The following is a 15,943-nucleotide window of genomic DNA, read 5'->3' on the forward strand; positions in this document are numbered from 1 at the left end:
AGCGAATCTGAAGTGTGGCCACGCCCATGATCGGGATACGCATGCGCACCGCAGAACTCAGACTTTTATTTTGAAATCAATGACAGAAAGTGCGATCGTCGATTACATTCTTGGTTACGTCACTGCATTGTTGAGCTTGAGGAAGCGACTGACAAATCATCGAGCTCGCGAACTTTGACAAACAGTGACTTTTCTGATTATTTCAGTGTGTCTAAATGCATACCGTTAAACCGGTTATTCTCAATGCATATTTGTAGTAAAGTTTAAAGGGGTGTGAATTAGCTCTTCAGCTCTCTGACTGCAGTGAGTTGCTGTCAGGTCACAGTGACAGTGAAGTGCAACACTTATCGATCAACATCAAGAAACCCCTGGAGCTTCTCCATCGATCTTCATTGATTGTGAGTGATGGGGGCCCACAGGAGCGAGGGACGCCGGGAATGGCTCCAGCAGGACTTCACTGAGCAGCAGGTACAGACAGCGGTGAGTCAAACACCATCATCATCTTCATCATCATCATCATTCTCTCATCATAACCGAGCATGAAACTTGTAAAGAACATTTCCGGGTCATGTTTCCTCCCATAAGAAAAAGAGAACACATATTTTGCACAAAGAAAATTAATTTTCTGATGGTTGAGCACCCAGATTCTTATTACTGGAAAGTTTTATCTAATTATTTATTTTTATTTTATTTTAATTTTATTTTATTTTTATAATTTTTATTTTTAAGAACAAATAAGTTTCATTCTTCAGGTGTACTTACTACTCAACCTCTAAAACATATATATATATGTATGTGTGTGTGTGTGTGTGTATTAGGGCTTTCAAACGATTAATCGCATCCAAAATAAAAGTTTGTGTTTACATAATATATGTGGGTGCACTGTGTATCATTATTTTGTATATATATAAATACACACATGCATGTATATTTAAGAAAAAATATTATTTATATATAATATAAATTATATATAAATCTATATACATGAAAATATGTCTTAAATATATACGAGCTTGTGTGTGTATTTTTATATACATACATACACACACACACACAAAATAATTATACACAGTGCACCCACCCACATATATTATGTAAACAAACTTTTATTTTGGATGCGATTAATCGTGATTAATCGTTTCACAGCCTATGCATATAAATGTATATGAGCTGTAAATCAAAATGCTAAGTATTAAAGGATTGCACTGTCTGTCAAACCATCCTTGCAACTTACAACTATAAATTGAGCATTAAACTGTACAGTATGTGATCATCCTGCATAAAAAGTATAGTTTCTTCAGTAATAATAATATATTATCCACTTTAATGGCAGAATCCCTGGAACATCATGATCAAACACAGACAGGTGCATCGCAGGGGACGGCGCTCACAGATGACCGTTAGGTAAGTCCGCTAATGTGTGTTTCAAGATTAGTTTCGCCTATCGACATCTGTGGCTCTTTCAAAACACTGTCATTGTGTGCAGCTACACAGATCCCGTCATATCCATGGACCTTCTGCGGACCGTTCTGCAGCCCAGCTTCAACGACGACATCCGTGCGGTGTTCAGAAAATATATGAAGGTGAGTGACCCATGCCTGTTTTGGGACTGGATGTGTGTGTGTGTGATTAAATCGCTCTGATCGTGTTTGTGTTTACGGCACAGTTTTTTGAGAAGGCGGCCAGCAATGTGAAGGAGAACGTTGGTGGAGACGTGCAGCCGGATCAGCTTATCAGAGATGCCTGCAGAAACTGCCTGGAACATGTAAAACATCATTTCTACACACGTTTGGCTAAAAGTTTGTGGAAAATTGAACAGGGAATTGTTCTGTTTTAGGCAAAGCTGATTTTTCCTGATGCGGAGAAAACGGCTCAGAAGCCCAGTGTCGACGCCGCAGTGAAGGTGAATGTGATCCAACTTATGCAATTCATTGAGAATTTATATTGACATTTTTTTATTAAAGAGGAATAGCCCCTTGAGATGAGCCATCTCGTTTTCGAGGGGGTCCTCGATTCTAGATTCAAAAAAATAAAAAAACTGACCTTACAGCAGCTGGAATTTAACATAACAAATAGCAAAAGCCAAAAACAAATACACAAGAAAAACAAACAAACAAACAAACAAACAAAAAAAAGTAGTACTATACAGCTAAATATATAAGCCAAAACAAAACAAGACATTCATTCATACAAGACTCCTGAAATTTAATTTCAGATGTCAAAGTTTGCATGAAAAACTATAAATAAATCTGATATTTTTTTTAGTTCTGATGTATTTTATATCAGTTAAACATTGTTGTTTTCTGGGTTTCTTATTGTTTTTTGTCGTTTGTTCGTTCCACAGCGTTCACGGCAGCCAGACGACACATCCGGTCAGAGAGACAGCCCTATCCCTAAGAAGGTGAAGGGGGAGAAACACACACACACACACACACACACTCAGTATCTCTCTCTCTCTCTCTCTCTCTCTCTCTCTCTCTCTCTCTCTCTCTCTCTCTCTCAATTTAATTCAAATTGCTTTATTGGCTTGACTACATATTACAATATTGCCAAAGCTTGTAACACATTGTATAAAAATAAAGAATAATAATAAAGTATTATAACAACTTAAATTTAAATGTGCAAATTAAATTATTTGCACAAATTAACAGTGTAACAGATTATAATTTCTGTGAACATTTGATACCACAGTGTTTTGACGTGTGTGTTTGTGTATATATATACATATCTATATATAGAGATAGAGATATATAGACCATTTTGCAAGATGTAAACAACACTGGTCCAGAAACACTTCCTGTTTCAGTTTTTTAACACTACATAAAAGCTGGGATAAAATACAACCAACAGAACATTTAAAACTGAATCAGAAAGTTAAACAAACATCTTTAAGATGTTTTCTTTACATGTGAAATAAAGAAAACAGTTACAAACTGAAACAGGAAGTGTTTCTGGACCAGTGTTGTTTACATCTTGCAAAATGGTCTGTATACACACACACACACACAATACTGAGGGTCACTGTGGTGGACATTATGGAAACACACTAAGGTCTCACACACTCGCTATTGTTCTAAATACCCACAATAATAACTAGATAATCTTTGTTTCTGTTCAGAGGAAAGGTCGTCCTCCTGGTCCAGTTGTACAGTACGACAGAACGGCCCAGTACAGCACTCCGTAAGTTTCCCGAAAACCTTTTATTAATCTGATTTCTCCATATATGAACTATTCAAGCCTTTGACATTTTAAAGCATTTTCCGTAGAGCGAAACCCAAAGTATCCGAGCCAATAAAGAGAGAAGGACCTAAGGTAGATATAATCTGTGATTGCTTTAAAATGGCATAATAATTGATACTGAACTGATTATGTAATATTAATGTGTCGGTGTTGATGTCTGTATAGTGGAACCCATCCAGACTGAATGAGAACAGCACATTCGTTCTGGGATCCAGGGCAAATAAGTAAGTGTACAAAGGTTTGGTCTTTTTTTACTATAGCTGACATTAAAGGGGTAGTTCACCCAAAAATGAAAATGATGTCATTAATGACTCTCCCTCGTGTCGTCCCAAGCCCGTCAGGCCCTCCGTTCATCTTTTAGATTTAGTCCGAGAGCTTTCTGTCCCTCCATTGAACATGTGTGTACGGTATACTGTCCTTGTCTAGAAAGGAAATAAAGACATCATCAAAGTAGTCATGTGACACCAGTGGGTTAGTTACAATGTTTTGAAGCATCGAAAATACATTTTGTTTCATTTGGTATTGTGTTTCGGTTCTGTTGTGGATCAGAACGAGGTCTGACGGGCTTTTTTTTTTTTTTTTGAAGAAACATGTAAATTTACAAATACATTCAGGAGAACATAAAATAGGTAAAGCAAAGACAAATTATACAGAATAATTCCAAATCGAGTGCCATAAAATAATTATATTACATTACACAATTATAAAACATAAATTAAAACAAATAAAATAAGCAATGTATGATATAAAGCTGTTTAATCTTGACTATCAGATCCAATACAAAATAATTGGACATATATTTTCAGGAATCTATTGCATTTTTTTATTGCTAGACAAACTAAAAGATTTAAGCAGTGAGTCTACTTCAACCAAGGTCTGACGGGCTTGGGACGATATGAGGGTCATTAATGACATCATTTTTGGGTGAACTAACTAACCCTTTAACATTAAACATGTGATTTGGATGTATTCGTTTAACAAATCGAAATAATTTCAGGGCTTTGGGAATGGGCGGTACAAGAGGAAGAATCTACATCAAACACGCAGAGCTCTTCAAGGTATTTTATTTTATTTGTACTTTTTTCTGAGCGTTGCTAAAGCCGTTTCTGTGTTCATGTGGAAGGAGCCGTAATATCTTCTGTGTCTCAGTATGCCGCTGATGCTCAGGACAAACATTGGCTTTCAGAAAGACAGCACATGAGAGCCACAGGTGGAAAGATGGTGAGAAAATTGTGTTTGTTTAGTTTTCTTTTTCTAAAAAAAGCAGTAAATTACAATTCTTCATCATCCTATTTTAACTGTTACTCTTCTCAGGCGTATCTGCTTATAGAAGAGGATATTCTTGATCTTGCCCGAAGTGATGACTACAAGTAAATAAACCCATTTTCTTACTAAATCAAACTTCTACATAAATGTTAGTATAAAAGCTTGTATCTGCCACGGAATAAAGCGAATTAAACGATAATTGGTTTTTAAACGACTTTTTAATTCTCAGAACTGTGAGATAAATTTCAATTAAACTGTGAGGAAAAAAAGTCAGAATTGTGACATTGCGAGTTATTTTTTTCTCTCTCACTATTCTGACTTTATTTCTTGTAGTTGCGAGTTTATATCTCGTAATTCTGACTTTATAACTCGCAAATGTGAGTTTATCGTTCAAATTTGAGGAAAAGTCAAAATTGCGAGTTTATATCTCATAATTCTGACTTTATATCTCGCAATTTTGAGGAAAAGTCAAAATTGCAAGTTTATATCTCGTAATTCTGACTATCTCGCAATTGTGAGTTTATCGTGTAATTTTGAGGAAAAAGTCAAAATTGTGAGTTTATATCTCACTTTATAACTCACGATTGTGAGTTTATCATGCAATTCTGAGGAAAAAGTCGAAATTGCGAGGTTATATCTCATAATTCTGACTTTATAACTCGCGATTGTGAGTTTATCGTTCAATTCTGAGGAAAAGTCAAAATTACAAGTTTATATCTCGTAATTCTGACTTTATAACTCGCAATTGTGAGTTTATCGTGCAATTCTGAGGAAAAAGTCAAAATTGCGAGTTTATATCTCGTAATTCTGACTTTATAACTCGCGATTGTGAGTTTATCGTTCAATTCTGAGGAAAAAGCCAAAATTACAAGTTTATATCTCGTAATTCTGACTTTATAACTCGCGATTGTGAGTTTATCGTGCAATTTTGAGGAAAAAGTCGAAATTGCGAGTTTACATCTCATAATTCTGACTTTATAACTCGCAATTGTGAGTTTATCGTGCAATTCTGAGGAAAAAGTCGAAATTGCGAGTTTACATCTCATAATTCTGACTTTATAACTCGCAATTGTGAGTTTATCGTGCAGTCCTGAGGGAAAAAAAAGGTCAAAATTGCGAGTTTATATTCTGACTTTTTATAACAGAATTGTGACTAATTGTGTGTCGCAATTACCTTTTTTTTTTATTCGGTGGAGGAAACAAGCCATATGTTAGTGGGAACATACTGTACATCATTATATTTTCTCTGAATTCAGGGACTGTCCTGACCTGAAGCTGGATGAATTGAAACCATTTACAGTGCCCATTTGGATGGTGGAGAAGATGCAGAAGGCAATGGAAGCACAGAAAACAGAAAATGATCTTGTCATGTAATGCCAAACTCGCCAGGCAAGTCGATAGACCACGGACACTCCTCAGTGTTATCAATTTAGCATAACTGTAACTTTTTGTTGTTTGCTTGGCGATGTACACTGTAGGCACACGCATTACCCAGGAATTGTTGTGTCGGAGGTTTATTTGGCAAATCAGATTTCCACATTTTATTTAATGGTACAGATTTGCTTTTTTGTTTTTTCATGAATTTGTATTTAAAGAATTAAATATCTACTGAGGCACAGATATAGAGCCTTAATGATTTTTTAAATTCTGTGGTTAATAGACATTTTGTATGTTTGTTTAGTGTGTGTTTTTTCCTGCACATTTATCGTATTTTTTAAACAAATAGATTTTATGAATTTATCATTGTTTGTCATATCTGCTTTAAAAGGGAGGTTACTTGGTCATTAATTCCCCCCCTTATTTCTTGCTTTTTAAATGCACAGCTTTATTCTAAAGAACAAAAACAAAGAAGCTAGTTACTTCCTCTTGCAGCATCATTACACAATGGAGCTGTGATATTTTTACCCAAGCATCTTTTGTATTATTGCATTTAAAAAAGAAGAAATGAAAAACTTTACCTTTACCCAATTTTCTGTCTTATTAAAAGTGGGGGGGGGAGTATTTAAATTATTTTCTAAATGAATTTCATACCTGTTACACACATGTCTATTATATAACTGAAAATGTACGGTTTATTATTGTATGTAAATTAAATTACCAATAAATGGTTTGTGCTAAATGGTGTTTTCAAATTAATTCTCATCAAAGTTTGTTTTAGATTTTTAAGAATGACTCAAGGTGCGTCCATTCGACAGAGTCCCTACGCAGTGTTCACTGCTCCCTACTTCCTGTATATCAGTTGAAGTGGACTTCACTGACTTCCTGTGAAGTGATGTATCGATGTTCCCTTATTCCCTATGCCGTTTTTAGTGCCCTTCGAACTGAACATGTTCGTTCCCTTCGAATTGGAATCTCACTTAAGATGGCGAAATACCCTGTTAAGTCCACTTCGCAGTCCACTACGGTCGAATGGAACGCACCTTCACACTAGTCAACGGTTATAGACGCGCCCACCTAGCTGTATCAACCAGTAAGATCAAAGTGTTTTGTACCTATCTTGAATGCTCATTGGTTGCTATGGGATCGCTTTGTGCGTCATCTTTGCTTCTGATTGGCTGAAACGGTGATTAGGCGGAGAGTTCCGTTTGGTAACCTAAGTTTAAACAGGGGGCGGGATGATGTGATTTAAAAATTCGTTCAAGCATCGGTAAGTGTTGTCGACTCTACTGAACACAGCCGGTAATATACATATCATGTCAAATAATAGCCTACTGCTATGAAGTTATATTTAAAGTTTGATTCGGCACATTTGAATAGATTGCTGTATAAATTGGTTTGTTTATGATTGTATTAGCGCGTTCGCCAACTCGATCTGTTAACTGACGAGTGGGTTTTTGTTGTTCATATTTCAGCTTTAGATAACTCATGATCTGCATTCGTTGTTTCGATAGTTTTATAAATGCTTGTATTTTATTAAAATTAAGTCACGTAGGTTCGTTTAGGGTTATGTATCTGCTAGTTATATTATTAGTAACTTACCTCACATCCAAATGAGAACCCGTTTAACGTTAAGTTAGTCTTTGAGCACGAATTCGAAGCATTTCTGTCTTGTTTGTCAGTTTAAAAGATGAATTCGATTCAGCTTCGATTTCCATCGACTGTATTAGTTAGTTAGTTTAGCCTGGTTGACGAAGCTCGCTATCCCAATGTGTAACGTTACAGGTAAACGTGTTTTCTGTGATCGATGTGCGCATTTATAAATCTATTTTCCTCAGATCCGACGATGGCCTCTCAGAACATGGACCCCGCCGCCTCAACAGCATCTCTGAAGGGCAGCGAGACGAGTACAAGTGTGTCGAAAGGATCCGTCTCTAAAAGGTTTGATTGTAAAGATATTACTTTTAAATTTAGTGAAACCTCGTAACGTTATGTGTGACACAAATCATGGGCCATTCTCTGAAAGAAATGCACGTAGGATTATATCGGAAATATTTTCATAACTTGGAATCAATTCTAATGAGATCAATAAGATATCCTGTTACAACTGGATTCCCATAACCTTGTTTTATGCTTATTTGGTTCGGGAAACATTGTCGTCTTTATCAGAACCGAATTTGTCTTGAAATTGTGTTTATAGTACGTTACTGGAATTAAACAATACCACGTGAGCAAGTGTAACGTTACTGCTGTTATGAGTGTCATTGCGAGTTTAATAAACAAGTTAGAGTAAATTGTGTTTCTGAGTCTGACAAAAATTGTTTATTTATTCCCCTTTCTGTCAGAAATGGTTGCTTAAGAATTCAAAGCATCAAACTGTATATTGGGAGTTTCAGAATCCTTAAAGTTTAAATGCATTGTGAATGTTTATGTTATTGGTAATCATATTGGTCCTATCCAGAGCTGTAATTTATTTGTATTTATTTTCCTCATAGGGTCCTTTTTTTTTTGTAATTCATATTTCATTAGAATCTATTAGGGCTTTTATGCCTAGGGGGTGCTGTTTCACTACTGTTAATTCCACATTTAACACTTACATTTATCTTGGCATCTGAAAATGACACTGCAATCAAAAAAATCCATTAGTAATCGGATTGACGGTTCAATCGGACTGAAAATGTAAACGCCTTAATCTAACCAAATGGAATTGATGATCGTATTGAAAGGGGTGGTTTATTCCTTTCTAATCCGATCCAGAGAACATGTAAACACTTGATTGAATTGAAAAAGAAACTGAAAGGACTGTGCATGTGCAATGGTGTAATTGAATCAAAAAGGTGTGCATGTAAAGAAAGCCACTGTACAAAGAAAATATTTAAGCACTTATTTTTCTTATTCACATTAATGTTCAATGTCACCCCTTTCCCTCTAGGCTTCAGCAAGAGCTGATGACGCTAATGGTAAGGCCTTTATGTAACGCAGGTATTCTGTGTAGTCTCTTTTAAGGGATAGGTCACCCAAAAATTTTAATTCTGTCATTTACTCACCCTCAACCTGTTCCAAACTTGTATGAATTTGTTTCTTCTACTGAACACGAGTTCTTTTGATGAATGTCAGAAACTAAACAGTTGATGCATCCCATTGATTTCAATATAAGTTTTTCCATTAGGGATGCACCGATATGAAATTTTGGCCGATACCGATAATTCTTTATATTTGAAAGCAGATACCCGATATATCAGCCGATGAACTTTAATCCAAATTTTTTTCTAATTTTGAGAGCCTGATTACAAAAACAAAAGTCTCACAACTAAATCCATGTCCATGTTATAGTATTGTATAGCCAATATGACGATTTATCGGCTTTAATATATCGGCCGATACCGATATTCTGGCCGATATATCGTGCATCCCTATTTTCCATGATATGCAAGTCAATGGGATCCATCAACTGTTTGGTTACTGACATTCTACCAAATATCTTCATTTGTGTTGCGTAGAAGAAAAATATTCATACAGGTTTGGAACAACATGTGGGTGAGTAAATGACAGAATTTTCAATGCCTTTAACTGTTGTTTAACGCAATGCTTTGTCAATGCAGATGTCAGGAGACAAGGGTATTTCAGCGTTTCCAGAGTCTGACAATCTCTTCAAATGGATCGGCACAATAGATGGAGCTCAAGGAACGGTGGGACTCGGAGTTGTCAGGATTCTTGCATACAATATACGAATCTTGTTTTTATGAGAGTCCTGCATATATCTGTTTCCTCCCTGTTTAGGTTTATGAAGGTTTGAGGTACAAACTTTCACTGGAGTTTCCTAGCGGCTACCCCTACAACGCCCCTCGGGTGAAATTCGTCACTGCTTGCTTCCACCCGAATGTTGATGAGAACGGTTTCATCTGCCTAGACATTTTGAAGGACAAGTGGTCCGCACTTTATGACGTTCGCTCCATACTGCTGTCCATCCAGAGTCTACTAGGCGGTAGGTTCTGCTTTCACGTGAGAAACCAAGATTTGCCTCGCTTTCACATGAGTTGGAATTTGAATTGATTGTGATCTTCAGGGTGTTTAATTGAAATTAAACGATTACAGTATGATTTCATTTACTTTGCCAATGCCTATTTATCCCCTTATATGTAGAATCTAGAGCCCGACCGATAAAGGATTCTGAAGGCCGATACAAATATTTGTTGGTTTTAAAATCCAATATTCCGATATATCGGCCGATATTTTTTATTTTATCTTTTTCAGGAACGCACAACAAAACATTAACAGATTTCCCTAACATTAGTTATTTGTAGTTATGTATGGGTTTTAATTAAAATAATATGATAATGCATTTTAAAAAGAAACTTGTTTCTTTTATTGTCGCGACAGAACAGAGGTGGAATCAAAGCTCATTAATTAATTAACAACGCTCATTAAATTCCACTGATGATGGTGGCATTAGCTAGCTTTGTGGTTAGCTAGAATGTGTTGCGCGTTATAAACGAGTGTTGCCAACAGGCCAGGGGTGTTATAGAGTGCCCTCTGGTGGACAAACTTGTACAACTCCAACATGACATGGTCGGCCTGCCGATATATCGGTCTGGTTCTAGTAGAATCCTTTAATTCAAGTCTTAATTAATTTTATGTGAACTACTTTCTGTTAGTATATAAAGTAGCATATCTGTTTTCTGATTTGGTCTTTAAAGTAATTTACCGCTGTACATGTGAATTCTGTTTTTTAGAACCCAACAATGATAGTCCGATGAACACTGCAGCTGCTGAACTATGGGATGACCAGGAAGGTAAGAGAACATGCCAAAATGAAGCCGTTGTTTGAAACTTTAGTGTTTTTACACAATTATGCCATAAACTGACATGTTTCGAATCACTTGTTGCAGCCTTCAAAGCCCATTTGCACGCAACCTACAAGAATTGAACAAATGTCTGCCTCTTGTTTTACCTCTTCATATACATAATGTCAATGTTCTGTAATGTCTTTGTGTATATTATTTCTGTGTTGTATTAAATTTGCCTTAATAAAATGCTGAATGAAATGTGCCTACTTATTAGAATTAAAAAAAGGTTGGAAATAAGACCATAATGTTTCCTTTTGTTTTATTTTTACAGTATTAAATAACATTGCCACCAGATGGTCTTAAAGGAGTATTCACTTAAAAATATAAATTGTCATTTACTCACCCTAAGTTGTTTCAAACTAGTATGATTTTTTTTTTTTTATTATTATTATTCTGCTGAACCCAAGAGGACGATATTTTGATGACTGTCGGTAACCAGACAGTTGGACCCCATTGACTTTCATGGTATTTTCTCTACTAGTATGGAAGTCAATGGGATCCATCAACTCTCTGGTTGCTGACATTCTTCAAAATATCTTCCTTTTGTGTTCAACAGAAGAAAGAAATTCATACCGCTTTAAAACCACTTGAGGGTGAGTAAATGATGACAGAATTTAAATTAAGTGAACTAGTCATTTAAAAAGTAGATTGACCAACTAGTTGTTAGTCGATGGGTAATCAGTCTTACTTTTAAGATTCAAATGAGACCAAGCAACTTTATTTAACTGATGTAAAGTTATGCCCAGTCTTAAAGAGAAAATAATAGATGACTGACTTGTAAAGCTAATCTAAGCATCTTATGCAACCAGCCACAAAAAATAATTATAGTCTGAAAGATGATCAAAAGAAAGGGATAGTTCACTTTGAAATTAATTTTTGGTATGTTTTAGCTTACCTCAAGGGCATCCAAGATGTAGGTGTCTTTGTTTCCGCAGTAGTTTAAATTTTCAAATTTTTAGGTCAAAGCGTTCTTGTCTGTCGGTCATATAATGGAGGTCTATGGTCACCACCTCAAAGAGCAGCACAGAGAAGTCCAAATTAAACATGATTTAATGACTCGCAAATGTAAGTACACATTGATGGCCTAAGACACGAAACGAGCGGTTTGTGTGAGAAAACGAACAGTATTTATATCGTTTTACCTCTTGTAATCACAGCCACGTCCAAGTGATCTGAGGGCGTGGGTGCAAGTCAATGTTTACACAGAGATTTTGGATGCGTTACCCTTCACTGTGAAGATCTAAACATTTAGATATACTGGAAATCGCAATGGAAGACCATTTTGATATATCAAAACACAACTTTGAATTTTGTGTTTACAACGCGTGAGAGATCACTTGCGCAGACCGAAGCGCCGATCACTTGGACGTGGCTGTGATTACAAGAGGTAAAACAATATACTGTTAGTTTTCTCACACAAACCTCTCGTTTAGTTTCTTAGGCCATCAATGTGTACTTACATTTACGAGTCATTAAATCGTGTTTAATTTGGACTTTTGAGGTGGTGACCATAGACCTCCATTATATGACTGACAGACAAGAACGGTTTGACCTAAAAATATATCAAAATTGAAACAAAGACACCTACATCTCGGATGCCCTTGAGGTAAAAGTGAACTATCCCTTTAAAGGGTTTACAAAGTATCACGGTCAACAATTTAATCTGTAATTGCAGAATTCACGTCTCAATTTCAAAAAGCTAAACTTAGCTGAGTAGACATAGTAGACAGCCTACTTTGCAGTTGTGGTGCTGGCAACAGCCCGATATATTATTTTGAGACACCACCTCCACTTCCATCATGTCCTCCAAACTTTCATCCTCCTCTTGCCCACCATCAGCTTCTTCTGTGGGTTCGATAGACCACAGCGGCACGTTAACTCTCTGGAACATTTCTTCAAGCTGAACCTCAATCTCCTTTATGTGGGTCTTCAGGTCTGGTCTTTCCGTCTCCTCTATCGATAACCATGGCGTCTGCACCATCGCCGCTCGAGCTGCGACTTCTGAAGTTCCACCTACGTAACCCGTGTTGACGAGGGCTTGTCGATCTTTGCGCTGGGTGAGGGGGAACATCTCTTGCAAGGCTCTGACCTTCTTTAGGTCCTGCTGGAAGTTTTCCAAACTGGACAAGAAGATCGCCCAAAGTCGTTCAACCTGTTCTTTGTCCTCTTGTCCTTCCTCCATTTCTGTCAGCAGAGCTAGCAGCCTCCGGTGAAGCCCTGAAACACGAGTCGAACAAGTCAACTCTTGATAGTTTGAATGTGGCGTAATTGAATATGGCCAGCTGATGTGCAGAAAAATGCATGTACTTGCAAGTACTTTTTAAGTACTTGTACTGCTTGTCTTTACCTGAGCATATTTTACGAGCTACTATCCTGGTTTCCTCCAGCTCCTCTCTAAGGAAGCTCCCGTCAATGTTGCTCCCCAATGAGGTTGCCATTTGCTGGTAGCAGGCTGTCACTTTACTCAGGGCGGCATGTGCCCGCTCGCTTTCGTTCACCTGCCTCTTTCTGGTTTGGATCTCCACCACTGACTGCCGCCAGCGATTCATTACCACTTGTGTTGTGAGCAACCTAAACTTGGCAGAATATTTAAGTTATTGTTGGTCTTGCAATTTCAGAATGGGTCTGGCCAATTCTTAACCAAAATAATTTTAATGATACTTACTTTATATATTTTTTTTAAATTTTTTTTTCCTAATCTCAATCTTTTTACACCCATACATGATTTAGATTTCATTGCAAACTTGTGCTTCGTTTTAAAGTACATTTAAAAACTTCTTATTTTACCTTATTTCTAATATCATTTTGATATAAGTTCAGATTACACATGTTTGCATTTGTACATTTTACTAAATAAAACAGCCACTTACAGTTAACTGAGCCTCAAAGATATCCGTGGGATTTCATAGTCCCCTGAAACTGTTTTAATATTTAAGTTATTGTTGGTCTTGCAATTTCAGAATGGGTCTGGCCAATTCTTAACCAAAATAATTTTAATGATACTTACTTTATATATTTTTTTTAATTTTTTTTTTCCTAATCTCAATCTTTTTACACCCATACATGATTTAGATTTCATTGCAAACTTGGGCTTCGTTTTAAAGTACATTTAAAAACTTCTTATTTTACCTTATTTCTAATATCATTTTGATATAAGTTCAGATTACACATGTTTGCATTTGTACATTTTACTAAATAAAACAGCCACTTACAGTTAACTGAGCCTCAAAGATATCCGTGGGATTTCATAGTCCCCTGAAACTTTTAATATTTAAGTTATTGTTGGTCTTGCAATTTCAAAATGGGTCTGGCCAATTCTTAACCAAAATAATTTTAATGATACTTTATATATATATATATTTTTTTCCTAATCTCAATCTTTTTATACCCATACATGATTTATTTTTCATTGCAAACTTGTGCTTCGTTTTAAAGTACATTTAAAAACTTCTTATTTTACCTTATTTCTAATATCATTTTGATATAAGTTCAGATTACACATGTTTGCATTTGTACATTTTACTAAATAAAACAGCCACTTACAGTTAGCTGAGCCTCAAAGATATCCGTGGGATTTCATAGCCCTCAGTGTGATTTACATCCGTTTGAGACTCTTCTGCCAACCTCCTTGTATTCGTATGCTCCTCTCTTTTTCCAAAGCTTTTATAGAGGCTGGTCTTCAGGGACACTTGTTAAAATTAGGCCCAAACCTTGCAGTCCATGCTCCCAGAATACCTTGTGCTGTCGATTATGTCAGATTTCCTTCTTTTTCAGAATAACAAAACATTCAACATTGGGAGGACAAGATTTGTGATCAAGAGATCCATGCATATAATGACTTTCCATGTGCGGTTGTCTTTATATATATGTGTTTGTGATAATGTGTGTGCTGTGCACAGTGGTTTCTGTGAAGTTAATTGTCCACAGGGAGAGAGTATGGTTTTGTGGAGGAACAGACGGGGATCCTTTATTGACTCTCTTGCGATTTCTTGGGCTTGTTTGAAAGCTTGATGCAACACGTACGCTCCCATGGGTTAACTCTCCTGAGCAACACAAGAAAATTAGTTCATTCAGTTAGCGAAACAGCAAAGCTGTAATAGGCACTCATAATTATAACCTGCTTCACACTCAAAATTGTGATGTAGGAGGGTATTCCTCGTATATAACGCATGGTTTATTAACCTCTTTACTGTCACCCCCCTTTTTTTGAATAGACCTGGAAATGCACATTTTGAACTTAAATGGTTGTATTTCTAGAATGCTTTGGAATTTAGACGTAAGGTTGGTCTCGTTTTAAAAACGACATTTGGCATATTTTTGTCTAAGTGAAATACATTAATAAAGTGAAGTTTCAGTTAAATGTAAAAAAAATTATTCATATTTTATACAAAATATATATTTTCAAAACCTGGGCTACTCTAAAACTGCAGAAAAATCAAAGCCAAAAATCTGAACGAGTTGAGGTTAAAATTTTAGGTTGATATCTCAAAAAAAATAGCTTTCTGTGAGATTTTGTTTGTGCGCAGTACCGAACGCTTCCACTAGGGCACAACCAGACTCCATTACTGCCCATATAAGGGCGCCGCCATTTCCATATGTGTTTTGAGTGATATGAACAATTATTTTCATACAATTTAAGAAGTAGACATCCTATTCAGACGTAGTATGGGAGGTTTGGCAGATTTTGATGTGGCAATAAGATATAACGCGCATGCGTGTTTTTTGTATGCGTTTCTTAGTGGTTGAATTCACATCACAAATGGTGAATTTATAATTTTTTTCGTAATATTTAAAACATTTTCAGACCTTTTTTTTCTAAAATAATTGAATGGATGCAACTCTTGGCATGAAAACAAACTGAGGTTTCTACCTTTTTTTCCTGATTTTTCATGTTCATTGCTATTTCAAAATAAAGGTCTGCACACGCTTTATGCAAATTGGTAAATTACAGCTCCTGTGTAATTTATTTTGAAAATCAGTCACCAAATATGGAAACGAGAGATTGTAAGCTATAGTTTGTCAATATTACTTAAGGTCTTTTGTTTTAAAATATAATGGCAAGCGTCCCACCTGTGGGACGTGACAGTTAAGGAGTTATTATAATATTTTAGGAGGTCAGTTGCAAAAGTAATATATCCTTTTCTTGTATTTCCAGAACTATAATCTAGCAGTCTTCAAGTATGGTAAGTGCACTCGATAAGTTTTATCTGTAA

The 15,943-nt window shown here is 36.1% G+C and overlaps 3 protein-coding genes across 7 annotated transcripts; 2 read left to right on the forward strand and 1 right to left on the reverse strand.

Moving 5' to 3' along the window:
• Window positions 1-105: 105 nt before the first annotated feature.
• Window positions 106-6,625, forward strand: dnttip1 (deoxynucleotidyltransferase terminal interacting protein 1). 3 transcript variants are annotated; one of them, XM_039693364.2, is made up of 13 exons: window positions 106-468; window positions 1,334-1,404; window positions 1,487-1,583; window positions 1,667-1,765; window positions 1,838-1,903; window positions 2,345-2,401; window positions 3,119-3,180; window positions 3,255-3,312; window positions 3,406-3,464; window positions 4,238-4,298; window positions 4,390-4,461; window positions 4,555-4,610; window positions 5,763-6,625. In XM_039693364.2, the coding sequence occupies exons 1-13, from the start codon at window positions 406-408 to the stop codon at window positions 5,878-5,880; spliced, it is 939 nt and encodes a 312-aa protein (XP_039549298.2). In that variant the 5' UTR covers window positions 106-405; the 3' UTR covers window positions 5,881-6,625. The 3 variants fall into 3 exon arrangements, with proteins under 3 accessions (XP_039549298.2, XP_039549296.2, XP_039549297.2); XM_039693362.2 differs by having other exon boundaries at window positions 107-480; XM_039693363.2 differs by having other exon boundaries at window positions 108-480; window positions 3,267-3,312.
• A 507-nt stretch (window positions 6,626-7,132) lies between these two features.
• On the forward strand, window positions 7,133-10,965 carry ube2c (ubiquitin-conjugating enzyme E2C). Of its 2 annotated transcripts, none has more exons than XM_089134516.1 (6): window positions 7,133-7,153; window positions 7,722-7,824; window positions 8,816-8,843; window positions 9,486-9,572; window positions 9,664-9,868; window positions 10,617-10,965. In XM_089134516.1, the coding sequence occupies exons 2-6, from the start codon at window positions 7,730-7,732 to the stop codon at window positions 10,709-10,711; spliced, it is 510 nt and encodes a 169-aa protein (XP_088990642.1). In that variant the 5' UTR covers window positions 7,133-7,153; window positions 7,722-7,729; the 3' UTR covers window positions 10,712-10,965. The 2 variants fall into 2 exon arrangements, with proteins under 2 accessions (XP_088990642.1, XP_088990641.1); XM_089134515.1 differs by having other exon boundaries at window positions 7,150-7,185.
• A 9-nt stretch (window positions 10,966-10,974) lies between these two features.
• Window positions 10,975-15,554, reverse strand: LOC120493485 (regulator of G protein signaling 9-binding protein). 2 transcript variants are annotated; one of them, XM_039692118.2, is made up of 3 exons: window positions 14,274-15,554; window positions 13,078-13,301; window positions 10,975-12,947 (listed from the first exon to the last, which is right to left on the reverse strand). In XM_039692118.2, the coding sequence occupies exons 2-3, from the start codon at window positions 13,277-13,279 to the stop codon at window positions 12,436-12,438; spliced, it is 714 nt and encodes a 237-aa protein (XP_039548052.1). In that variant the 5' UTR covers window positions 13,280-13,301; window positions 14,274-15,554; the 3' UTR covers window positions 10,975-12,435. The 2 variants fall into 2 exon arrangements, with proteins under 2 accessions (XP_039548052.1, XP_039548051.1); XM_039692117.2 differs by having other exon boundaries at window positions 13,078-15,554.
• Between the last annotated feature and the right edge of the window lie 389 nt (window positions 15,555-15,943).

This window comes from Pimephales promelas, chromosome 8 (assembly GCF_988280905.1).
Source record: "Pimephales promelas chromosome 8, fPimPro1.hap1.1, whole genome shotgun sequence".
In the NCBI taxonomy this organism is placed as follows: Eukaryota; Metazoa; Chordata; class Actinopteri; order Cypriniformes; family Leuciscidae; genus Pimephales; species Pimephales promelas.